Below are 25,959 nucleotides of genomic sequence, written 5' to 3' on the forward strand. Positions count from 1 at the left end.
CTGCCCCTCCCCCGCTTGTGCACGTGCTCGCGCGCTCTCTCTCTCTCTCTCTCTCTCTCTCTCTCTCTCTCTCCCTCTCCCTCTCAAAAATAAATAAGCATTAAAAAATTTAAAAAAAACTTCTTTTAAGCTCAGTTTTCTTCCTCTACAATTCTGTTACAGGACGTTCAAGCATCACCTCCTCCAGGAAGCTCCCTGAGCACATGCTCCTTGTCTATGCTCTTATGTTGTGTTTTCCAAATGCCTAGTAGAGGACAGTGCTGTGCTTGTGTTTGCCTCACGCACTAGACCAGGGGTTGACATACTACAACATGAGATATGTTGAAGCAAATCCAGCCTTCCACCTGTTTTTGTCTGGCCCATGAGCTGAGAATGGTTTTCACATAAATCATTGAAAAAAATCCAAACAAGTGTACACAGGAACTCTGTGCTACTTTTGCACATCTCATGAGTGTGTAAACTATTTCAAAACAAAAAAATATTTCATTAAAAAATTTTAATGTTTATCTATTTTTGAGAGAGAGAGAGACAGAGACAGAGACAGAGAGAGTGAGAGTTTGAGCGGGGGAGGGACAGAGAGAGGGAGACACAGAATCTGAAGCAGGCTCCAGGCTCAGACCTGTCAGCACAGAGCCCGACATGGGGCTCAAACTCACAAACCGTGAGATCATGACCTGAGCCAACGTCGGATGCTTAACCGACTGAGCCACCCAGAAACCCCAACAAAAAATTTATTTTAAAAGAATAACGTTTTGTGACATGTGAAAATTACATGAAATTTACATTTCAGTGTCCATAAATAATGTTTTATTGGAACACAGCCAAGCTCATCCATTTAAGTATTGTATGCAGCAGAGTTGAATAGTTGCAAAAGAAAACATTGCATTGTGGCCTACATAGCTGAAAATACTGACTATCTGATCCTTTATGGAGAAAGTTTGCCAACCCCTGGTGTGTGCTGAAATAGCAAGTCCTCACAGCTTCAGTGACAGTACCTGATGACTAATACAAACTTTTATACTGTGACAGGAAGCTGAAAGCGTCACCCTCATCCACAGCCCACCTTCTGACCTTTGAGCATATGAGGTCAAGTGCACCATGAGATTCTCTTGCAGCCTACTGTGCTGAGCATTGAATTTCCTGGCCTGTATGTTCAGTGGCCTGTTGGAAATACATATCTGAGAAAGCCTTTTCTTTTATGGTGGCGAATCTGATCTTTCCATTCCAACCACTGTCTGGAAGTTTCCACCTGACTTTTTTTTTTTTTTTTAATGTTTATTTATTTTTGAGAGAGAGAGAGAGACAGAGTGTGAGCTGGGGAGGGGCAGAGAGGAGAGGGAGACACAGAATCTGAAGCAGGCTCCAGGCTCCCAGCTGTTAGCACAGAACCCAACATGGGGCTTGAACCCATGAACAGTGAGATCATAACCTGAGCCAAAGTTGGATGCTTAACTGACTGAGCCCCCCCAGGCGCCCCTCCACCTGACTTTTGAGATGTATCTGAAGACCAAATTAATAATAGTTTCATTCACATTGCTCTGAAGTTTTGGAGTGTATGAGACCTGTTGTGTTTCTCTTTTAGGTGTTTAAAGACAATTGCTGCAAAAGAGAAGTCCTGAACTTATATGTGTATTGCAAAAATGCTCCTTCATGTAATGCCAAGATTATTCTGGGGCGATACCAGGTGGGTGTTACTCATGAGCAATATTTGCTTTGGCTATCTTTCCAGTGGCATGTATTGAACACCTTTATATGACAGTTACTGGGCAAAGCATGATAGGGGGTTCATTGGGTTGCCCTCAGAGAATTCCTGTCTAGCAATACAGTTGGCTACAGTGCAGCACTCCAAGAGCTAAGTGTGGGTGAAGAGGTCCATCTCATATGGAATGCACGGAGGGCATACTATATGGGCTAGACCTACACTGTGGGTTAGGGGTCATTGACCCAAAAGAGAAGCTGTGGGACATGCTGAGCAAAAGGACATGCCAGTTCTGGGGAACTGTAAAAGATTTGGGGTCCCCAGGGTGGGAGCCAGGGCAGTCTGCACAAAGACACGTTTACAAGGGTCCCTGCCCCAAAGCATTGGCAGATGCTGGTGGGTGTTTCCAGCAGCTGTGGGCCCCAGCCCGTTGGTTTATGATCCAAGGCATATAACATAGAGCAGAGCAGAACTAGGATGTGATTTAAAGGGGAAGCGTTGGTGTGAGCTGCAAACACACAAGATGTAGGGGTAGCGAAGGGGAGTTTCTCTCACATGGAACTGCCCTACCTGGTTCTTCCAGCCAGCTGGGGAAGCTCGATAAATGGGAAGCTGGAAATGTGGCTGTGCCACAGCAGGCCCGTATCAGGTTTGATCACACTGTGCAGGAATAAGAAGCGGGCATCTCTAGCTTCCAGAGAATTGCTTGGGGGCTGCTGAAATTTTGCTCTCCCACCCACATCTTTTGGAACACATTTCAGGTGATTCAGCCTTTTCTCCACCTTGCCTCCGAACCCCCCGGGCACTGAGCTTATAAATGAGTAAATGATTTCCTTGTTAACCACAGGATTTCTTTGGAGGTTCACTGAACTTCTCCTGGGTTGATAGGCCCTGGAGCAAGGCCTCTTTTCCAGCTTTGTTGTCACTAAGGCTAAAAAGGAAATGAGGCTCAAATGGACCATCCATCCATCAGCTTTTGTGACCAGATCCACACTTTCTAGAGAAGAGTGGCTGGTGTCTTTTCACCTGTTTCTTTTGTATTTCCCCTCATTCCTGCCTCCCCCCACCACCACCCTGTCTTCCAAAGGTGAGGTGAAGGTTCTCAGGCAGGAGAATCCTGATGGATGTTCACTATTTTGGTGAGAGCGGAGGGGTAGCAGCAGTGAATTTTGGAGAAGATACGATTTCAACGGTCACTATTTGTTTCTTATTACTAAAGGTAAAGGAGAGTAGCTGTAATATTCATTTACCTCCTGTAGAAAAACTGGTTGGTTTTTCTCCTTTAGGAAGGGGGTCAGCAAAGTGTTTCTGTCAAAAGCCAGTCGGTAGATTTTTTAGGCTTTGCAGGCCATACAATCTGTGTATCAGCCACTCACCTCTTCCATTTCAGATGGAAAGCAGCCTCTGGCTGTATGTGAACAAATAAGTATGGCTGTTCTCCAGAAAAACTTTATTTACAAAAGCAAGTAACAGGCCAGATTTGGCCCACAGGCCAGAGCTTGCCAACAGTATTGTAAGGGATCTTGCTGGGAATAACATCAATAGGGTTTTGATAACTTGTTAGCATCACAATAACTTGCAGTGATCCAAAGCGTTTATTAAGATATATCTCCTGCTGGGGGCGCCTGGATGGCTAAGTGTGTTAAGTGTCCAACTATGGCTCAGGTCATGATCTTACAGTTCCTGAGTTTGAGCCCCATGTCAGGGTCAGCTCAGATCCTGCTTCAGATCCTCTGTTTCGCTGTCTGTCTGCCCCTCCCCTACTAGCTCCCTTTTCCTTCCTCACTCTCAAAAATAAATAAACATTCAAAAAGGAAAAAAAAAGATATACCACCTGCTTTTCAAAATTGATACCATAAAGAATACTGGAACGAACACTGTCCATGTTATTGTTGTCTCGTATTCTGATTAAGAACATTTCCTGACTAACAAGCTTAACCACTCTCAGCTTCTCTTGGGCCTGTGATTCTGGTTTTGTTTTTTTTCCCCATCTGCTTTTTTTGACCACTCTGGAACAGCTCTCTCTCCCTCCCCTTTCTTCCTTTAATCCTTTTCCTTCCTTCATGTACTTAGGATATGCCCCACTCTTATTTGCTCTTTCCCTCCGTCCCAGCTTTTACTATCTGCCATGCAGAGATTAGTACTTGGTGCTGGCAGTGGGGATGGAGGGTGCACAGAAGAAATTAAAAATGCCCTTGCAGGACTGGTAAATTACTCAGCAAGCCTAAGGAAAGTGTTTAGGAACTACCCTGCAAATTCGGGCATGTTACTAGATGATCTGAAATAGATCATCTGAAATAGATCAGCTTGCTTCCTTCTTCAGCCATCTTCCCTGTCCTCCTAACTCCTACCAAACAAGGCTAGCCATCACAGCCTCCTTCTGGGCAGCCCCATCTGTGCCCTCTCCTCTGCAGCCCTGTCTGCCCAGCTGCCCCCAGTGTCCTCCCTCCCTCTCTAGGCTTCCAGCTGGCTCCCCTCCCGCCACCCTGGTCAGCGGGGCCCACTGGCCTGTGTTATCTGTTGCAGGACCACCTCCAGCAATGCCCGTTTCAAGCCGTGCAGTGTTCTAATGAGAACTGTCAGAAGCCAGTCCTTCGGAAAGATCTGAAAGAACATTTGAGCGCATATTGCCAGTTTCGAGAGGAAAAATGCCTTTATTGCAAAAAAGATGTGGTAGTAATCAATCTACAGGTAAAGAAAGAAAGAGAAAGAAAGAGAGAGACAGAGGAAGAAAGAGAGAAAGAGAAAGGAAGGAAGAAAGGAAGAAAAGAAAGAAAGAAAAGAAAGAAAGAAAGAAAGAAAGAAAAGAAAAGAAAGAAAGAAAGAAAGAACGAAAGAAAGAAAGAAAGGAAAAGAAAGAAAGGGAAAGAAAGAAAGATTGTCTTTTATGGGACTAAATTCTACCTGAGTGGTCACAGTGAATTTATTTTTGTACAGAAATAGGTCCAAAGAATTATCTTAGAGTTCTGTAAAAAGCCGAAAACCTTGCTGGTAGGACACTACTCATTTATCATTGGTGAAAGCACTGTTTGAACACCTACTAAGTGTGATTGTGCAAGGAGCAGTGCTAGGTGCTGGGTCATGAGGAGGTGACGATATTGTGTCCTCAGGGTGCTTCAGTCCATCTGGAGTGGCAGGACGTAGGCAGAAAAAGAGAGTGTGCTGTACTTTTCACATGTACCAGAGGAGCCATACTGATGACTCACAAAGTTTGCCCTCAGTGAGTCCTGCGCCCTCTGACCTTTTGGAATAATTGGAAAATTGAATTAATTTACGTGAAGAAAGCGACCATCTTTATTTAGTCCTTTTTGGAACTAGGCTGTACCTTCCTGTAGAGGGCAAGCCACATAACACAGATCCCCAGAGACCTATGCATAAACCCTGTGAGGCCATAGTAGGGAACCCTGGGAAGCACAGTTTGGCTCTGTTTCATCACACTTTCTCTGTTTCAGAATCATGAGGAAAACTTGTGTCCTGAGTACCCAGTATCTTGTCCTAACAAGTGTTTGCAGATGATTCCAAGATCTGAGGTAACTGTAAATGATTCTCTTAGATTTTACGTAAGGTAAAGTTTTAGTAACCAATGTGGTATGTGTTTGATAAAATCCCACAGGCAGAAGCCCAAGGTTTAAATAACCCCACGACAGCCGTATCTCTGTGTTCCCTTCCCTTTTCCCTGAGAATTCTTCTCGGTTTTTACCACAGCTCTCCTTCTGCCAGGCCTCAGCATGGCTTTTCCCGTTCTGTTCCCTCCCTTTTTCCCAAGCCACCCTTGGTCCCCTGCACGCTGCAGTTCTATCAGGCAGTTGGAGAATTGGTGATGAATTTCTGTGGCGTGAGGCTGTCTGTTTCGTAGGTGGATGAACACCTCGCTGTGTGTCCTGAAGCTGAACAAGACTGTCCTTTTAAGCACTATGGCTGTACTGTAAAGGTATGGAATGCCGTTTGGTTTCTGCCCCTGCCTTCTACTGTATCGTTTATTTGGCGGGCTTATTTCACTCTTTGATTTCATTCAGGATGCAGAAGGACATTCACTTTGGAGAACTTTTAGACTGGCCATTTCAGTCAGGGTTCTCCAAAGAAACAGAACCAATGGGAGATACATACCTACATATACATATAGAGACTTATTTTAAGAAATTAGCTTATGTGACTGTGGGAACTGGTGAATCTGATTATTTGCAGAGCAGACCAACACTGGAAACTCAGGCTGGAGTTTCTATGTTGCAGTCTTAAGGAGAAGTGCTTCTTTTTTTTTTTTTTTTTTTTAACGTTTATTTATTTTTGAGACAGAAAGAGAGAGAGAGAGAGAGAGACAGAGCATGAACGGGGGAGGGGCAGAGAGAGAGGGAGACACAGAGTTGGAAGCAGGCTCTAGGCTCTGAGCCCAGAGCCCGACGCGGGGCTCGAACTCATGGACCGCGAGATCGTGACCTGAGCTGAATTCGGACGCTTAACCAACTGAGCCACCCAGGCGCCCCGAGGAGAAGTGCTTCTTGAGGAAACCTTATTCTTTGCTCTTAAAAGGTGGTTGGATGAGGACTTCCCACATTACGTAGAGTAATCTGCTTTACTTAAAGTCAACTGATTTGTAAATGTTAATCTCAGCTACAAAAGTTCCTCACAGTAACATCTAGATTAGTTTTGACCAAACAACTGGGCACCGTAGCCTAGCCAAGCTGACACATAAAATTAACCATCATGGTAATTATTTCTAATTCAGACTCCACTGCCTCTACCAGATTTTGAGACTTTCTAGAGTCATCCTTCTGATGATTATAAATCTTGGTTTTATGGTACCCCTTCTATTAACATATTTTGAGATGGAATTGATTTGAAATCATGTTTTAAAATGTATTGGGGTGCCTGGGTGGCTCAGTCGGTTAAGCGTCCGACTTCGGCTCAGGTCATGATCTCGCATTTCACAGAGCCACACCGGGCTCTGTGCTGACAGCTCAGAGCCTGGAGCCTGCTTTGGATTCTGTGTCTCCCCCTCTCTCTGCCCCTCCCCTGCTTGTGCTATCTCTCAAAAAATGAATAAATGTTAAAAAAATATATTTTTTAAATAAAAAAATAAAATGTATTTTATTATCTGTTAAACACCTTTAAAAATGTTATTTAATAAATTTATAAAATATACAAAGAAAAGAAAGTTTGCTTTATACCTCATTTTAACAGATTCTTGATGGATCAAACTTTTAGGCATTAAGATATACCATGCACTGTATTGTTTCATACTTTGTGTACATCTAAAATTACTCCAAATTAAAAGTTTATTTTAGGGGCACCTGGGTGGCTCACTCGGTTGAGCACCCGACTCTTGGTTTTGACTCAGGTCATGGTCTCATGGTCTTGTGGGTTCAAGCCCTGCATGGAGCCTCGCACTGACAACACAGAGTCTGCTTGGGACTCCTCTTTCTCTCTCTCTGCCCCTCCCCCACTCACTCTGTCTCTCAAAATAAGTAAATAAACTTTATTTTTTTTTTAAATCTTTTTTTTTTTCAACGTTTATTTATTTTTGGGACAGAGAGAGACAGAGCATGAACGGGGGAGGGGCAGAGAGAGAGGGAGACACAGAATCGGAAACAGGCTCCAGGTTCTGAGCCATCAGCCCAGAGCCTGACGCGGGGCTCGAACTCACGGACCGCGAGATCGTGACCTGGCTGAAGTCGGACACTTAACCGACTGCGCCACCCAGGCGCCCCAGTAAATAAACTTTAAAAAAAGTTTATTTTAAAAATCATAAAAAATACTAGAAGAAAAGGTGAGTGGATTTTTTTATTCTTGATATAAAAGTCTTTCTTAGATGACTAACACAAAACCAATTTTGATGTTTAACCACAAATATTTTAAACTTTTATATGATTTTTAAAAATACCATAAATAAAATCAAATGGCAAACCACAAACTGGAAGTAAATATTTACAACATATGACAAGACAAAAAAGGATATTTTCCTTAATATATTAAGAATCATTACAGTAGGCATAGGAATATATGAGTAGTTTTCAGAAAAAAATTCAATTGACTAACAGATGTAAGAAAAGACACTCAATCTCACTCCTAAATGTATATTATAACAAGAAATACAACTTTCACCATCAAATTGACAAAGATTAAAACAACTTACAATATCCCAACTTTTTCTGAGGATAGTTTAGTTACATCTATGAAAAGTGAGGGGCACTTGGCTACCTTAGTTGGTAGAGTATGTGACTCTTGATCTCACGGTTGTGAGTTCAAGCCTCACGTTGGGCATAGAACTTACTTCTTTTCTTTTCTTTTCTCTTCTTTTCTTTTCTTTTCTCTTTTCTTTTCTTTTTTGAGAGAGAGAGAGAGAGGGTGCAAGTGAGCAAAAGGCAGAGAGAGAGAGAGAGAAGCAGGGGTCACCCAAAGCGGGGCATGAGCTCACCTGATGTGGGACTTGAACTCATGAACCATGAGATAATGACCCGAGTGGAAGTCAGATGCTTAACAACTGAGCCATCCAGGCACCCAGAGCTTAGTTTAAAAAAATAAAATACAGGAGCACCTAGGTGGCTCAGTCGGTAAAGCGTCTGACTTCCACTCGGGTTATGATCTCATAGTTTGTGAGTTCGAGCCCCGTGTCGGGCTCTGTGCTGACAGCTCAGAGCCTGGAGCCTGCTTCAGATTCTGTGCCTCCCCCTCTCTCTGTCCCTCCCATGCTCATGCTCTGTCTCTGTCTCTCAATAATAAATAAATGTTAAAAAAAATTTTTTTTAATAAAAAAAATAAAATACAATAAAATAATTTTTTTGTTAAAAAAAAAATAGTGAGCCCATACAGTGACCTTGTAATTCTATTGCTAGGAATTTATCTCAGAAATTCTTTCATAAGTATGCAATGATTACACGCATATACAAACCCTCACACGAAGCTGTTTATGTAGCAAAAGACAACAAAAAACTAAAAACCTCTAAGTCCATCACTAAAGTACTGGCTATATAATTTTTATTATATATTATAATATATTATTTATATTTTGGAATACCATGCATCTGATAAAAAGAATGAGGTATGTATTTTTAAAAATTAAATATGGTTATGATCTCATTGAGTTAAAAATGTGTATATATCTTCACTGACTCTGGTGAGTGAGAGACTTAGCAAATTGGATGCGGTGCTGGAAAGAAGAGGACTTTTGCTTTTCATTCTATATCTTGCTGTATTGTTTCACATGAGCATCCATTTCTCTTTTTTTTAATTTTATTAAAAAAATTTTTTTAATATGAAATTTATTGTCAAATTGGTTTCCATACAACACCCAGTACTCATCCCAACAGGTGTCCTCCTCAATGCCCATCACCTACCCTCCTCTCCCTCCCACCCCCCATCAACCCTCAGTTTGTTCTCAGTTTTTAAGAGTCTCATATTTTGGCTCCCTCCCTCTCTAACCCCCCCTTTTTTTTCCTTCCCCTCCCCCATGGTCTTCTGTTAAGTTTCTCAGGACCCACATAAGAATTAAAACATATGGTGTACGTCTTTCTCTGTATGACTTATTTCACTTAGCATAACACTCTCCAGTTCCATCCACGTTGCTACAAAAGGCCATATTTCATTCTTTTTCATTGCCATGTAGTATTTTGTTTTAACGTTTATTCATTTTTGAGAGACAGAGAGAGACATATCATGAGAAGGGAAGGGGAAGAGAGAGGGAGACACAGAATCTGAAACAGGCTCCAGGTTCTGAGCTGTCAGCACAGCCTGACGCGGGGCTCAAACTCACGGACTGTGAGATCATGACCTGAGCTGAAGTCAAATGCCCAACTGACTGAGCCACCCAGGTGCCCCTACATTTCTCTTATCTTAAGAACCTATTTTAAAAAATGCATATTGTGGGAACCTTTAAAAAAAAATCATTGGAGTCCACAGATTTTCACATATCAAACCAGTGACAGTCTTGGCTACAAAAAGGATAAGGTTTACCTTTTTAGTGCATGAAATATGGCATTGCTTTCCAGCTCTGAAAGGAATCTTCCTAATAGTTAGGCCTAAACTCCCAGTTGGGTTGTAGTCTAGACCTTCCAGGGTGAAAAGGAAGAAAAGGAGGAGGAAAGGTATTCTCTGGAAAAGGGACCAATCCTAAACTGAAGGAAAATTGTTGATAAATGTATGCTTTGGTCCACAGATCACCCAGAACATCTACCATTTGCTTTTACTAGAAATATAGGCAGTTTGCAATTCGGTATTTTAATCATCAGGGAAGAAGTAACCCTTTATTCTTATAAACCTGTTATTTGATTCTGAGGGCAACAAATTTGCCTGGGCTGAATTTACAATCAGGCTGCATGCCTGTGGCCTTTGATAGAAGACAGCATGAAAATGTGTGCTTGGTAGGAGAGAGAACTAACCTAGGCTTGAAACTGATCTGAAGCTAACCCGCCAAATAGATAGGTTTTGTGTGGGAATAGTTGACAGAGGATAACTACACTTGACCCACGGTCACACGTTCCCAGCACAAGGAAGGAAATCCCCATTGAAATTTTGACAGTGGCCCGATTCTCTGTTTCTGTAAGTTTAAAATTGTCTCATGGGCACTGTAGAATCCTGTGGCTGGGAAAGGGACCTGGAGGGGCTGTTTCTTCTGCAACTCAGCTTCAGACAAGCAAGCAAAATTGTTAAGGTCTGCTTTAGCAGAATATCTCGCCACCACCTTCATGTTTGGAGCTTTTCAGCAGCCTGACTTCCTTTCCTCTTCACATTGAAGGATAAACGGGGGAACCTGCTGGAGCATGAGCATTCAGCCTTACGGGACCACATGCTTCTGGTTTTAGAAAAGAACTTCCAGTTAGAAGAACAGGTAAATATTCAAGAATTCAGATATAAGGGGAAGCATCACAACCACTGGGGTTGGTAATCGTTGGCTTTTTATAGTCTCCTCTGTTTGAGTACATGTCTACTGGAGGTAGATGGTTTTCTACTAAGTGGCCAGGCAGACCCATAGGATTATAGAATATTAGAACTGGAAGGTGTCTTTGAGATCTCTGGACCCAACCCTTTCATTCAGCAGATGAAATAACTAAGCTCAAAGAAATTTTGATGTGTTTGTAACTTGTAAGTGGTAGAATTTACTCTCAAACCCATGTCCCCTGATTCTTAGTCTAGAAATACCACACTGTCTCTGCAGCCTATCCACACGCCTTTTGGTTAATATCTGGCACCTAGTAGGTGACTAGCAGGTGCTTGATGTTTTTTAATTAGACCAATCTTACCATGAAGCAATAGTTAACTATCTGTTCTAGGCATTTTGGGTTTTATATATTTTGTAGTAAGTCTTAATTCCTGTCTATGAAAAGCTTTGCAGCCTGATAAATGCATACATACATATGTATTTCACTGAGTTGTGATTACCAAGTGAAATTATGTGTGCAAATGCCTGCCACAGTCCCTGGAATATTCATAATGGACTCCAAATGCTGATTCTATTGAGTAATTATTATAAAAGTTAATTATTTTGTTAGAACATCTCAGAGGATCAGACTTCTCAAGCTCATGTCAGGAAGAGAGGGAGCTGAATTCTATTATTGCCAATTAGTTTATGGTGTCTAATTCCATATTAAAGTAGGTATGTGAGTTCCAAGGTCAGACCCTGGAGAAAAGTGCGAAGACCACTCAGACCGTGACTTTGGTCGAGGGCACACTGCCTGATAACCATTCCTAAGTTGTTTCTGTACCACTTGCCTCATCCATCCATCCATCCATCCATCCACTCATTCAACAAACACCTGCCATACATCAGCTATGAGGTGCGTTGCTAGGGGCTCTGAGTCAAGAAACAACACAGCTTCTGCCCTTGAAGGACTCACAACGCAAAAATGCAAATAGACAAGTTGCCGTACCATAGGATATGCTGTTACTCAGTCCGGGGTACAGAGGCGGCAGCAGTTTGCTCTCTGGGATTTGGGGAAAGCTCTTCAAGGTAGCACATCCGAGCTTCATTTTGAAGGAAGAAAAGATTTGTCAACTTAAATGTTGTGGGGAAAGAACGTTCCAGAAAAGGAAAGCTTGTGCCAAGACCAGGAGTTATGAGAGAGGCTGATGGTTCAGGGAACTGGGGTTTTGGGGTGGTGAGGCTCCTGAACATGAGCCGGAAAGAGCTGGAGACTGGTGTGCTGGGTGCAGATTGCAGTGGCCTTCCATGTAAGCTAAGAGGTTGCAGATACTGTACATTCAATTATTATTTTTTATTCATTCATACCTGCTTTGTTTCAGAAAGGATTTAAGGGCCAAAGTTTGAACTAATGTTTGTCAGTAATAGGGGAGCTAATGGAGGTTTCGAGATAAGAAAATACAGGTTTCCCACACAATGGGAAACAGAGCAATCCTATGGAACCTTTCATAAGCCAATGTCGTGTAAAGCAAAGAAGCAACTACCATTTCATAAAAGCGAAGATCCTCTTTGATTTCTTTCGGTTAGTGAAACAGGCACTAACACAAGTCTTTCATGAAAGCAAAGTGGCGTGAAGCAAAGTTTTGGATGGTGGGGGCAGGCGAAGACCACTACTTGGCTGGCTAATTGTTTGGCTTTAAACAGTAAGATAGCTGGTGGTAGCACAGAAGATGGATAGAGGGAGAGGAGAGCATGAGGACAGGGGACCAGGCAGAAGGATGTTGTCATGAACTAGGCAATGTAGCAGTAGAGCCTGGCAATTAAACAGTGAGGGCTCTGGAGCCAGAATGCCTGGTTTTGAGACCTGGCCCCACACTTGCCGTATGAGTTTGGACAAGCTACTTAACTCCGCTCTTCCCCAATTTCCTCATTCATAAAATGGGGTTGTTGGAAGGGTTAAATGAGCTAATATATTTAAGCTCTTAGCACAGTGGCAATGTAATAAGCAGTTCAGTACTAGGTGAAGGCAAGATACTGGAAGTGATGGTGCTGGTGGCTCAGCCAAGGCTGTGTCTGGGGATGGGAAGGGCATTGAGAGACACTCCAAGGTCACAATGGCAAGCTGTAAGTTTAGAAGGCGGAGAACATGGAGTTATTATCTGAGATGGACACTGCAGGACAAGTAGAGGTAAGGTGAAGGGAGAAGACACTTATCAGGGAGATATGTCTACCATGTAGGTGGAAATCAGCTCTCAGGATCTAAATGGAAGATTCTGGGGCCAGAGAGCAGATGGTTGTTGCAACCATTTGTTCATTTATAAAACACATATCCAATGCCCTCTGTGTGCCAGGCACTGTGCAAGGCTTTGGGGATGAAGAAATAAGGGAGATGTAGCCTCAATAGTTTAGTGGAGGAAAAGACCAAAACAACCCAAAAAAGCAATAAGAGTAATGAAGGTAAGTTAAATGCTAGAGTGTAGTCAGGGGGTCTTAGAACTTGAGAGATGACCTAGGTAGGTGATACTAGTGAAGAAGTGTTTCTGAGAGAAAGTGTCCTTGAGTAGAGGCTTAAAAAGTGGTAGTTTCTAGATGGAGGAGGAAGTGTGTGAGAGACCAGGACTCGATGGACAATAGAAGTGTGTAGGCTTGCAGGGCAGGGCACAGGTGGGATGGGAATAGGCAGCAGGCTGAGAAAGTAGCCAGGGGCAGATCATGTAGGACCCTGTAGGGTCTGTAAAAGAAGGCCACTAAGGATGGTTAAGGTGGGGGGGGGGGGGAGTGACAAGACCGATTTGTCTCTGGTTACAGCATGAAGGATGAATTGGAGAAAAACAAGTGTAAAGAAAGGGAGGGCATCATTCGTTCATACTAAAAATATTTATCAAATACCTGCTGATGCCAGGCACCAGACCAGTTGCCAAGGTTACAGCAGACTGTGGGACATGCGTCCCAATTCCCATAGAGCTTCCCATCTGGCGGGAGTGCGAGGGATGGTGTAGGACCAGGTGGGAAGCTATTGTAGCAGCCCAGGTGAGAAATAAGGCTACAGTGAGTGTGAAACGAAATGAGATGAAATGAGAAGCAGATATAAGAATCGCTTGTTTTGTTGTGTGTCGGGAGTTTAAAGTTGGTAAGTATTGCTGATTGAATGGATGAGGCGATAGGAGGAGGGTTGTCTAGGCTCACACGAAAGCTTTTGGTTATTTCCCTGAAATAATTACAGATTCTAAGAGCATATCATGTTTTGCCTACCACTTGCTAAGCTAGCTGTCTGCTGGGCAGGTCACTTAAACTCTCTACCTCTGTTTCCTTATCTATAAAACGGAACCGATCATCATACCCAACTCATAGGGTTTTTTGAGAATTAAGAGAGCTAATGAATACAAGGGTATGACAGACATTCAGCAAACGTCAGCTATTACTATTGATACTGTGCAGATAGCATCTGCTGTGCTGTGATGATCAGTACTGTGTGGTTGTTTAATAAGTGCATACTGAATGAATGAAGAGAACTAGTTCAGTAAATTTTGTCAAGTGATGTCACTATCATTAGATGAACCATCATAGCTGGTTAAGCTATGAAAAAGACTGATGAGAAATCTGTGGACCTGGTTTTTTTGAAGCACCTACAAATATTATATAGAAATCTACCTGTAAATATTTTCCTAGAAATACATGTATGTATTTTTCTTTTTTTAAATTTAATTTAGTTATTTATTGAAATTTATTTAAATTCAAGTTAGTTAACATATAGTGTAGTAATGCTTTCAGGAGTAGAATTTAGTGACTCATTACTTACATGTATATTTATTTTTCTAGAAACACTTTCTTACTGCAATATTTTTCTAGACTTGTATTTAAATTATTTTAACTTGTATACATACACTTAAATGATCTCGTTCCCATTTCTGTTATTAGATTTCTGATTTATATAAGAGCCTAGAACAGAAAGAAAGTAAAATCCAGCAGTTAGCAGAAACAGTAAAGAAATTCGAAAAGGAGTTCAAGCAGTTTGCACAGCTACTCGGCAAAAATGGAAGCTTCCTCTCAAACATCCAGGTGAGAAATGGCCTCTCTATTCATAGCCAAGATTTGGCCTTCAATTGGCAGTCAGGGTTTTTCTTATAACTTCTTAAGTGGAGATAATTTCAAATGTAAAGAAAAGCTGTAAGAATAAGATAGTGCTTAAAAATACCCATGTATTCTTGGGGTGCCTGGGTGGCTCAGTCAGTTAAGTGTCAGACTTCGGCTCAGGTCATGATCTCATAGTTGGTGAGTTTGAGCCCCATATTGGGTTCTCTGCTGTCAGCATGGAGCCTGCTTTGGATCCTCTGCCCCTCCCCTGCTTGTGCACATGCTCTCTCTCTCTCTCTCTCTGTCTCTCTCTCAAAAAAAAAGAAAAAAAAATCTGTGCATTCTCCGCCCAAATTCACCCATTGTTAGTATTTTGTCCCATATCTCTCTACATCTCTGTTGCTGTATGTGTATGTACTTTCTGAAGCATTTGAGAGTAAGCTGTATATATTATGGCCCTGTACCTGTACACACTTCACTATGTATTTCATAAGAATAAAGATCTTCTTTTACATAACCCCAGTACATTTAACAATGTCAGTAAGTTAACTAATATAATTATGTAATTATAATATTATATTTATTTATGTTATGTTTAATTATAATAATATAACTAAGGTATTAACAGAATTGACATAATACTTTATATAATTTATGGCAATTAGGGTTATAATTGATGTTGGGCCAATATTAGTTCCTTTATGTAAGATTCATTGAGTGTATCCATAGTCAACAAAGTGAAATATTAATTCCCTTGGGAATAAAATGCTTTATTTATTTAAAAAAATTTTTTTAATGTTTATTTTTGAGAGAGCAACAGCATGAGCAGGGGAGGAGCAGAGAGACAGGGAGACACAGAATCTGAAGCAGGCTCCAGGCTGTGAGCTGTCAGCACAGAACCTGATGCAAGGCTCAAACTCATGAGCTGTGAGATCATGACCTGAGCCAAAGTCGGACTCTTAACCCACTGGGCCACCCAGGTGCCCTGGGAATAAAATGCTTTAAACACTAAAATATATCAAAAATTACTTGCAAATCATGAATGTTAAGTAACCATAAACAAATTTCTAATGAATAGTATCTTTACTGTAGTTATAAAATTTATGGTAAAAAAAAATTTTAATGTTTATTTTTGAGAGAGAAGGACAGTATGAGTGGGGCAAGGGCAGAGAGAAGGAGAAAGAGAGAGAGAGAGAGAGAGAGAGAGAGAGAGAGAGAGAATCCCAAGCAGGCTCTGCACTGTCATCATGTCAGCCTGATGGGGGGAGGGGGGATGTGCTTTGATTTCACGAACCTCGAGATCATGACCTGAGCCGAAGTTGGACGCTCAGCCGACTAAGCCACTTGGGCGCCTCTGTGGTGAAAAGGATTTTAAGACCTGTGGTACGGGTAGCAGTTTTGAAATGTGGACTATCCCAGAAAAATGCAGGCCATGTAATTTCCCCATACTTTGTCAGCACACTGTGTGTGTGTGTGTGTGTGTGTGTGTGTGTGCGTGTGTGTGTAGAAAAAAAGGAAATCTTTATTTGTTATTATCTCAATTCTGACCTTTTTCTAACACAAAACCAGTCAGAGTTAAGGTCCTGAGGGGCAAGTGTGGAAGAGAAGTATGGGTCCAGTTTTATTTACTCTCTTCTACCCAGGCAGAGAATCTAAAGTTCAAGCCTTACCTCATTGCACTTCTGAACCACTTGTAGGGCTCAGGCCAGAACGGATGGGTCTATTTCCAGCTCATTCTCTGCCTTCTAACAGAGCAGGCATGGATCAGAATAGCCTCTGAGAAGGAAGTGATTAAGGCAAGAGGAGAGACAACAGGAGAACAAAGATATAAAGATAGGTTAGAGCACCAAATGGATAGAAATTGAGGGAGGAGTAGAAGTCAGATGAAGAGAAGTTCAAAAATTTGGAACAGGAGCTGTGACTGGAAGGAGGAGGAAGATACTAGGTAGTTCATCTCTCTGTGAACCTCACTGAATTTTCTCTTCCAGACTGTGCATTTTTCATTGCATTTAATTGATTAATTAAATATGAAATGTTTGGGTTGAAAAAATTCAATATGAATGAATTACTAAGATATTAACTTTTTTTTCTTTTTTACATTATGATCCATGTTGTACTGAAAGGCTCTTGCCAGTCTCATTGACAAGTCCGCTTGGCTAGAAGCTCAAGTGCGTCAGTTATTACAAGTGGCTAACCAGCAACAAAATAAATTTGATCTGAGGCCTTTGGTGGAAGCGATTGATACAGTGAAGCAGAAAATTACTCTGCTAGAAACCAATGATCAAAGACTAGGTATGGCACGTATTTTACTTCCTTTTGGATGACTCTGTTGTCTGCATATGTTTCTGGAACAAGCAAACACCAGGCCAGATGGAGAGTCGCAGCTGTCCAGGATAAACAATGGTCGAATCTGGTATTTGTGAAACAGAACAGCACAAGATTCTGGCCACTTGGGGAAAAATGATGGACGGCGATGAGCAGGGGCTGGAACAGGCAAAGGGTAGAAATGGGCCAGGAAATTCCAAACACAGGGAGTGGTGGTTTTTAAGAAGAGTGGAAAATAATGAAAAAACTAAGGGAGAGATGTGGTAGAAACATTGTTTGAAGTACAGGAAAATCTGAAAGGGTTTGGCTATTTAAAAGCATCCCAGTTATTAAATAATGGGCCTCACCATGCTAATGCACACGAGTCAAATGCTGTGTGTCTTCTATATGCTTTGGTGAGCTTCAGTTCAAGAGTATGTATTTGGGTTTCCTTGGTGCTACTTTTGCCAAGACATGAGAGTCACTGAGTTAATTATTCATATAAATGATCCATTGGTGGACATTGAATTCAGTTCATCTTTAGGATGTCAGAATTTTATTTTTCTCTTCAGATAACACAATTCCACTTTGGGCAAATTCTAAAGACAACTTTAAGGCCTATGGAATCTTTTTTTGTCTTTCTTTCTTTGCAGTTGTTTTGGAAGGGGAGACTAACAAACATGATGCCCACATTAATATTCATAAAGCACAGCTGAATAAAAACGAAGAGCGATTTAAACTGCTAGAAGGTGCCTGCTATAACGGAAAGCTCATCTGGAAGGTGACAGACTATAAGATGAAGAAGAGGGAGGCACTCGATGGGCACACGGTGTCCATCTTCAGCCAGCCCTTCTACACCAGCCGGTGCGGCTACCGGCTCTGTGCTAGAGCATACCTAAACGGGGATGGGTCCGGGAAGGGGACACACCTGTCGCTGTACTTCGTGGTGATGCGAGGGGAGTTTGACTCACTGTTGCAGTGGCCATTCAGGCAGAGGGTGACCCTGATGCTTTTGGACCAGAGTGGCAAAAAGAACCACATTATGGAGACCTTCAAGGCTGACCCCAATAGCAGTAGCTTTAAAAGACCTGATGGAGAGATGAACATTGCGTCTGGCTGCCCCCGCTTCGTGGCTCATTCCACTTTGGAGAGCGCCAAGAACACCTACATTAAAGATGACACCGTGTTCCTGAAAGTGGCCGTGGATTTAACTGACCTAGAGGATCTCTAGTCCCTGTTTCTGGGGGTGATGAAGGACTTGTTGGGTCCAGAACCATGGAGGAGGACACCTGTGATTATCATATGGACTGACATTGAACTTAGTACACATTTGTATTTGGCTTCTTGCCACTTGGTGTTTGAAGGCAGTTTAAAACTTCTCAAGTGCTATCTTCTTTTTACGTTTTACTCTATCCCAGTTTGAAACTTAAAACCTTAGAATATTCTCTCATTATTTATATTTTTATATTTCTTGAAAGATGTTAAGTTTCTTGAAAGCGAGGTCTGGGGCATATCTGTTTTACTGGTGCTTAGCATAGCGTCTCATGGTAGGCACTATGTGAAATGTTACTGAGGACACAGAGGAAGAATTGAAAATGCTTTGATATTTTATTATTTGGCCTGCTGATTCTAGACCTGACCATAAGCCTGCAAAAGCCATCTTCCAGGGTAGACTACTCCAGTTAAGTAGTTGGGTGATGTACTTTCAAAGACCATAAGCCCAGTTTGGAGCAGACTTTATTTGGTCAAATACAAAATTTGTGGAAATTACTACACCTCTAAATATTTTCATTAAAAATTACCAGTAGTCACCAAGTACAGTTTTGCAAGGCTGTGTTAGAACTGGTGAATAGAGGAAGCATTTTCATTCTTCCTGTTGAAGTAAACAGAAAGTACTGCACTGTGTGTGTGTGTGTGTGTGTGTGTGTGTGTGTGTGCAGAGAGAGAGAGAGGGAGAGATAGTTTATACATATATATATGGAGATATACTCCAACTAAAGCTCATATTTTATTAGGTACAACCATGTGAAAAAAAGCTGTTTTCATAGGTCAGAAAAGGTCAAGTATTAACAGTTTCATAAGGTTCAATTTAGTAGATATGTATGTACATGTATATGTATGTATACACCTAGTTTAAAAGTATGTTGGTAATAATAGTAAGTTACTGTGAGGATGGGTAGAATTTAGTACATGATGGAGAAAAATGTCATAAATGGATAAGAGGAATTTAAACCTAGGGAGAACACCATTATTATTCCTATGGTGTCAGAAGTATTCTCATCCCAAACTGATTGCTAAAAGCAGTATCTCCTATTCTTTTTGAAAGAACTTCTGAATTCATAAACTGATATGAAAATGGGCATTTATATAAACCTGTGACTTTTCTTGTTGAAGTTGTGAGTACTTTGTGAGGAACAGAAATGATTCTGTTCTTACACATCTGTCTGTGTGGGTCTATCTACGAGGGTGTGTGTACCAGTCAAGTGAATCCCAGTTTTCCTGAGCCCTCCTTTGTTGTTATGCAACTCAGTGTTTCCTGACATTCAAGCCGACTCCCTTGAGTGTGTGGGGATAAAGTGCGCTGGGCTGAGGGCCACTTAATGCAGCTTACCCGAGTGAGGACCATGTACCTTATAGCTTTTGAGCAGTCGATCTGATAAAATAAACATGATTTTTATACCAGTGGCTTCTGGAATAATTGAGACTTTCTTAAAAAAATTTTTTTTTCAACGTTTATTTATTTTTGGGACAGAGAGAGACAGAGCATGAACGGGGGAGGGGCAGAGAGAGAGGGAGACACAGAATCGGAAACAGGCTCCAGGCTCTGAGCCATCAGCCCAGAGCCCGACGCGGGGCTTGAACTCACGGACCGTGAGATCGTGACCTGGCTGAAGTCGGACACTTAACCGACTGCGCCACCCAGGCGCCCCAATTGAGACTTTCTTAATCTCTTCTCTGAAAAATTTCAAGATGCTAAAGACTCATCTTGCAGAAATCATCCCAAAGACTTAAACTTAAAGAAATAAGTTCACAATGGAAACATACTAAAGAACAACACTGTAGCTGCTGGTGAACTCTGGCACAATTGATGGTCAACAGATTGACCTCACACACACTCAGGAAGCATATCTGTAGATCACACAGCCAGACCCAGTGGTTCTGTGTGTTTGTTTTCAATGTTCCTAATCCAGTCCAAGTCCTTGGGAGTAGAAGATCATATTGTTGTAATTAGTTTTAAGTGGGTATGAAAACCTTTTTAAAGTGAATTTATCAAAATACTGGTTTTGTGTTCTAACCAGCTTCTCTACATAAAAAGCTTCAATCATGGCATGGTTTGCTTATGAGTTCAGAGTCCCTTCATCATTGAAACAGTGATCATGAAACAAGGTATTACAGAGTAAAAAGGACTCTTTCTCAAAAATAAGAGTTGTGATTTTTGTTTTATAGAAGTGGATCCATGTAAACGGTTTTTCCTCTTTTACGATCTGAGCAGTTATTTTTATTCTATGTCAGAAATATTTAAAGATTTTATTTTTTAAGTAATCTCTACACTCAATATAGGGCTCAAAATCACAACCCCAAGATCAAGAGTCCCATGCTCTACTGACTGAGCCAGCGGGGTGCCTCTATATCACAAATATTTAAATTTATTCTATTTTGGTTAGATTTCAATTCCTGATGAAAAGAAAAAAATAGGTGTAAGAGGGAAGTTAAGAAAGGCATGTACAGGATTAAGGTAGGGTGAGGAGGTACTCTACATATGAATGCATGTTAACAGATCTGAACTCTGACCCCTGATATCCAAATTTGATTTTTCAGAGAAACAAGAGATAGTCACAGCCAGTTCCAATTCACAGTGCCAATCTTGAGCACAACTAAACAGAACAGAGAGCACAAAGCCTTTGTGTGGTGCTTTGGGCAATCGGTCCACACTGCCAACTGCCTCTTTTCTCTTAGAAAGTGGTTGGAGACATGGGTCTTAATTGTACCTAAGAATTCTGGGCTGGAGATAAAGCCTTGATGGATGCATAGTAGGGGACCCAGGTGGTGCAATCCCCTGAGAACACCACATTTTAGGGGAGGAGGGAGAGGAGATGAGGAGAAGTACCAAGGGAGGTAGGAAGGCAAAGAATGTCAGCAGGGCCACCCTGCCAACGGTGGTCCCTCGCAGCGTACCCCACAGCCAACTCTTAAGCTCACAGTCCGCCCCCTCCATGCCACTCCCTCCTCAGCCTTTGCCTTAAGCTGCAGGCTCAAATACCAAGTACCTGCTGCACATCTGATCTTTCAAGTCCCACAGGTACCTTAAAGTACACTTCACCATAACTGAACTGGAGATCTTCCCACTCTCCCCGCCACTGCCCACCTGTGATGCTTCCTGTTTATTCTACCCCGGCCAATGACCTCATCATCCAAGCCAGAAGTTTGGACACTATTCTAGATTCCTCCCTCACCTTCCCCGTCCAGTCACCCACCTGGTACTGCCAATTTGACTTCCAAGTAATTTCTTGAAACTATTCCTACTACCTGTTTCTACTGCCCACTACTGTCCTGTTTGCAGGCTTACGTTTTTGGCTACACTTTTTTCTTTCACCTCTTCACATCTAACCTCACGCTGCCACCCAGTAATCTCTCTGAAATGAAAATCTGAGAATGACTCCTCGCAACACCCACTGTGGCCACATCACCCAAAGGCCAAAGCCAAGGCTCTGCATGCCTGCCTCTGCACGCCCCCCCCCCCCCCCCACCTCCTGACAGTCCTCCTACTTCATATTTAGCAATAGCACCCCAAGCCATTGGACATTTCTGTGTGCTGGTGCTGCACTTCTAACTGGAATACTCTTCACTATCCTTACCTCTTTCTTTGCATGATGAAGTCTTTCTGTTTAAGATTCTTTGGTTTCATCTCCAGGATGTCTTCCCAAACTAGTCCTCACTTACTGTACATCCCACTCACCACCTTCGACCCTTCACTAGGCCGAGAGCTCCGGCTCTGTGCTGTAGACTTCCTGGTCTATACTCCAATTGTTGGACTTTTCTTTTTTTCAAAAAATGTTTATTATTTGAGAGGGAGAGAGAGAGAGAGAGCAGGAGAGGGGCAGAGAGAGCAGGAGAGAAAGAATTCTAAGCAGGCTCAATGCTGTCCAGTGCAGAGCCAGCCCCACACGGGGCTCGATCTCATGAACTGTGAGATCATGACCTGAGCTGAAATCAAGAGCTGGACGCTTAAAGCTTAACTGACTGAGCCACCCAGGCACCCCTGGACTTCTCTCTTTTCTAGAAAACAAGTATTAATTGGCTATGTATTTGTCAGATTTTTGTATTAGGCACAAATAGAACAGATCTTGTCCCTGTCTTCATAAAATTTATAATCTGGAGGTCAGTCACAAATGGTGAGCCAGAATGTTCAATGTGTAAATACTCTCAGCCTTCTCTGTCCGATAAAGACTTTGCCTCTCCACTTCTTCACCCTGTGCTCTGAGAAAAATGTATCTCACAGACCAGTGCTGCATGTTTGTGATGCAAGATGAGAGCAGGCAGAAAACATTTGAAGACAGAGCCCTAGGGGCAAAATTTATGAAGAAATGATAAACTAACACACACAAGGACTGGAGGAAAGTGAAAGAAGAGAGAAAAGGGAATATGAACCTATGAGAACCTTTGGGAATTGTGACTGGAGCCCCCTTGATGTTTTTTTCTTCCAAGAGATCCACATTAAAGACTGGAATACATTTTTAAATTATTTTTGGCTGCTTGAGTCCTACGTATTCGAGTGAAACTCCACATGGAGACTAGACTCTGGCTCCAGGATTCATAAGGCATTTGAACAAATATACAGTACAAGTTGTGATAAAAGCCTTGAAGAAAATGACAGAGTACAGGGAAAGAATAATAGGACTGGGCTGGAGAGAGTATGTGCATATTTAGGGTTATTGGGGAGTGCCTTTTGCTGAGGTAACATGCTATTTAGTGTTCACAGGGCATGTTTTCTGACTGTCCAGCCCCTTTGGACACGCTTATAATACCTGAGGAGTTTAATGTGACAAGACTCGCCCCCTTGACCCCCTCTGCAGCACAGGTATAAGTGACCTAGGCCCTACCAATCAGGCATGGTCTGGCAAAACTTAAACTTGAAAGATAAAGTTGGAAAGATTCAACTTTTTTGTTGCAAGAAACATTTGCAAGATGAAAAATGAGGAGTGCCTGGGGGGGCTGGGTCAGTTAAGCCTCCGACTCTTGGTTTCAGCTCAGGTCATGATCTCATTGTTCGTGAGTTCGAGCCCCACGTCCAACTCTGCATTGGCAGCTTGGAGCCTGCTTGGCATTCTTTCTCTATTTCCGTCTCTTTCGGCCACCAGCCCCCGCTAGGGCAGGTGCTCTCTCTCAAAACAAATAAATAAACACATTAGGGGAAAAAAAGGTGAAGAAAGAATTGTGCCATTCGGGCTACCCAGTGGTGAGGGTGATGAGTGTACCGAAGGGACTGGTTCCCTCATCCTTACTTTCAGAGCCTGTGTTCGTAGAAGTTGTGATTTTGGTGTCAGGTGGTGGTGGCAGCAGTGGATTTTCACTAGAGCCTCTAGCATGTTTGGGTATCATACCCAGCTGTGCTACACCTGCATCTGGCTTCTGGTCTTCCTGGAGACTCAGGGGCTACGTAATATTAACAAAGTCCCAATCTTCACCAGATTGGATTCTGTTGCCTGTAACTAAGAACCTGACTGAATCAAGCCGAGACCTGAAAGATGAGTCAGCCATGATGAGTCAGAGCAGGTGGGATGAAAATTCTGGGCAGAGGGCACTGAGGAAAAAGCGAGTTGGTTTAAGGAACTGAAAAGAGGCCTGTGTGGCAGGGGCCACCAGAAGGGAGGAGAGTGGGGCTTGATGAAATTAGAAAGGGAGGCAGGGCCCAGAGTCTAATGTTAAAGTCATAGCGAGGAGACTGTGGTTTATGTAAAGTGTAATGAAAGTGGACATGATTTTGGCAGGGGAATACATGATTTGATTAATGTGTTCTAAAACTGCTCTGTATGGAACATAGATAAGAAGGGGACAAGAGAGGGCATGGAAACAGCATTAAGGTTATGTCATAATGCACCTGTGTTACTAGGTCTGTGTCTTTACTAGATCATGAACTCCTTGAAGCCAAAAAGCATACTAGTTCAAGTGCATAGAAGGTACTCATTATATTAAACTGAATAAACAGAAGACCATGGGGGAGGGGAAGGAAAAAAAAAAAAAGGTTAGAGAGGGAGGGAGACAAAACATAAGAGACTCTTAAAAACAGAACTGAGGGTTGATTGGGGGTGGGAGGGAGAGGAGGGTGGGTGATGGGTATTGAGGAGGGTGCCTGTTGGGATGAGCACTGGGTGTTGTATGGAAACTAATTTGACAATAAATTTCATATTAAAAATAAATAAATAAATAAATAAATAAACAAACAAACTGAATAGTATATATGCAATAATGCATTATTTTTATAACAAATCAGGTATTATATCCATTACATAAATGAGAAAAGTAGTGATTAGATCTATGCCCTGCATGCTAGGCATTGTCCTAAGAATTTTACATACTTATTATACATTAACACACTAATCCTCTCAATAATCTTATCAGGTATATGCTATTTTATCCCCATTTTACAGATGAGGCAATTGAAGCACAGAGAGGTTATGTAATAAGCTCTAGGTTACACAGCTAATAGATGGGAAAGCCAGGATTTGAATCTAGGCATTCTGGCCTCAGAGTCTCTACTCTTTTTTTTTTTTTAATTTTTTTTTTTCAACATTTATTTATTTTTCGGACAGAGAGAGACAGAGCATGAATGGGGGAGTGGCAGAGAGAGAGGGAGACACAGAATCGGAAACAGGCTCCAGGCTCTGAGCCATCAGCCCAGAGCCTGACGCGGGGCTCGAACTCACGGACCGCGAGATCGTGACCTGGCTGAAGTCGGATGCTCAACCGACTGCACCACCCAGGCGCCCCGAGTCTCTACTCTTAACACTGTATAAGATTGCCTCATAAAACTGCTGATAAACTCCACATGACTATATAAAAGTACAAATTTAAATAAGCTAAAATACAGTAAAAGTAGCCACTAGATAAAAATTGAACATAAAATTTTCAAACTACTAGAGAAAAAAAAATCTGGAAAAAGGAACTTTATCAAACCAAAGACAGAAAAGCGAAGAAAACAACAGGAAGCACAACATATAGAAAAACAAGTTAGAATTAAATCTAAGCACATAAATATGAATGGTTTAAATTTTACTATTAAAAGAGGAAATATCTCCAATATGGGGGCATATGTATATGCTTTTTAAACATGTATCTGTAACAAAACAGAGCTAACAACTCCATTGTTAGTTATGTATCAGGGATACTTTTGCGCATGTGTACCAGGAGACACATACAATGAAGTTTACTACCAGCATTGTTTACAATAGCAAAACAAAACAAAACAAAAAACCCTGGGAAAAAACAAACAAGGGATGGCATGGATGTGAAGCAACATCATGAGGCAACAGAAACTCCTACACTGTTGGGGGCAGGGTAAACTGGCACAAACACTAGAGAAGACTCTGGCATTAAAAATAAAGTTGGATTGTGCAAACCTTGCTGTTCCACTTCTAGACATACACTGGAAAATTCTTGTGATGTGCCTAATAAGATACGTTAAAGAATGTCCGTTAACTGTGTTGTAACAGCAAATGCCAGGAGTAATTAAATTACTAGCAACAGGAGAATGGATAAATTGCTTCCTAGTCATACAATGGAATGTATGTAAAGATCAGCAGTTAAGATGAAAAAGTAAGAAGTACATGAAATGATATGGATAGCTTTCACAAACATAACTTTGAATGACAAAAGCAAGTTACACAATGGTAACATTAATATTAGGTTTAAAAACCTACAAAATAATACTACAGGTACTTATATAGCTATATATACATTATACACACACATGCACACACACACATATATGTATGTATGTATAAAAGCTTTCATGGGAAGGAGTTCATTTTAG

The 25,959-nt window shown here is 41.8% G+C and overlaps 1 protein-coding gene across 2 annotated transcripts in view; it reads left to right on the top strand.

Annotated features, from left to right (window-relative positions):
* Nucleotides 1-19,364, top strand: part of TRAF5 (TNF receptor associated factor 5) — a 51,907-nt gene extending 32,543 nt beyond the window's left edge. The window contains exons 4-11 of one of the 2 annotated variants that reach the window (XM_040446379.1): nucleotides 1,583-1,684; nucleotides 4,226-4,390; nucleotides 5,152-5,229; nucleotides 5,556-5,630; nucleotides 10,428-10,520; nucleotides 14,469-14,609; nucleotides 16,748-16,916; nucleotides 17,582-19,364. In XM_040446379.1, coding sequence (XP_040302313.1) covers nucleotides 1,583-1,684; nucleotides 4,226-4,390; nucleotides 5,152-5,229; nucleotides 5,556-5,630; nucleotides 10,428-10,520; nucleotides 14,469-14,609; nucleotides 16,748-16,916; nucleotides 17,582-18,159 — 1,401 coding nt within the window. In that variant the 3' untranslated portion in view covers nucleotides 18,160-19,364. The remainder of the gene's footprint in view (nucleotides 1-1,582; nucleotides 1,685-4,225; nucleotides 4,391-5,151; nucleotides 5,230-5,555; nucleotides 5,631-10,427; nucleotides 10,521-14,468; nucleotides 14,610-16,747; nucleotides 16,917-17,581) is intronic. The other variant, XM_040446380.1, reaches the window with a different exon arrangement.
* Nucleotides 19,365-25,959: the final 6,595 nt, after the last annotated feature.

This window comes from Herpailurus yagouaroundi, unplaced genomic scaffold, assembly GCF_014898765.1.
Source record: "Herpailurus yagouaroundi ecotype Mexico unplaced genomic scaffold, PumYag 195, whole genome shotgun sequence".
NCBI lineage: Eukaryota > Metazoa > Chordata > Mammalia > Carnivora > Felidae > Herpailurus > Herpailurus yagouaroundi.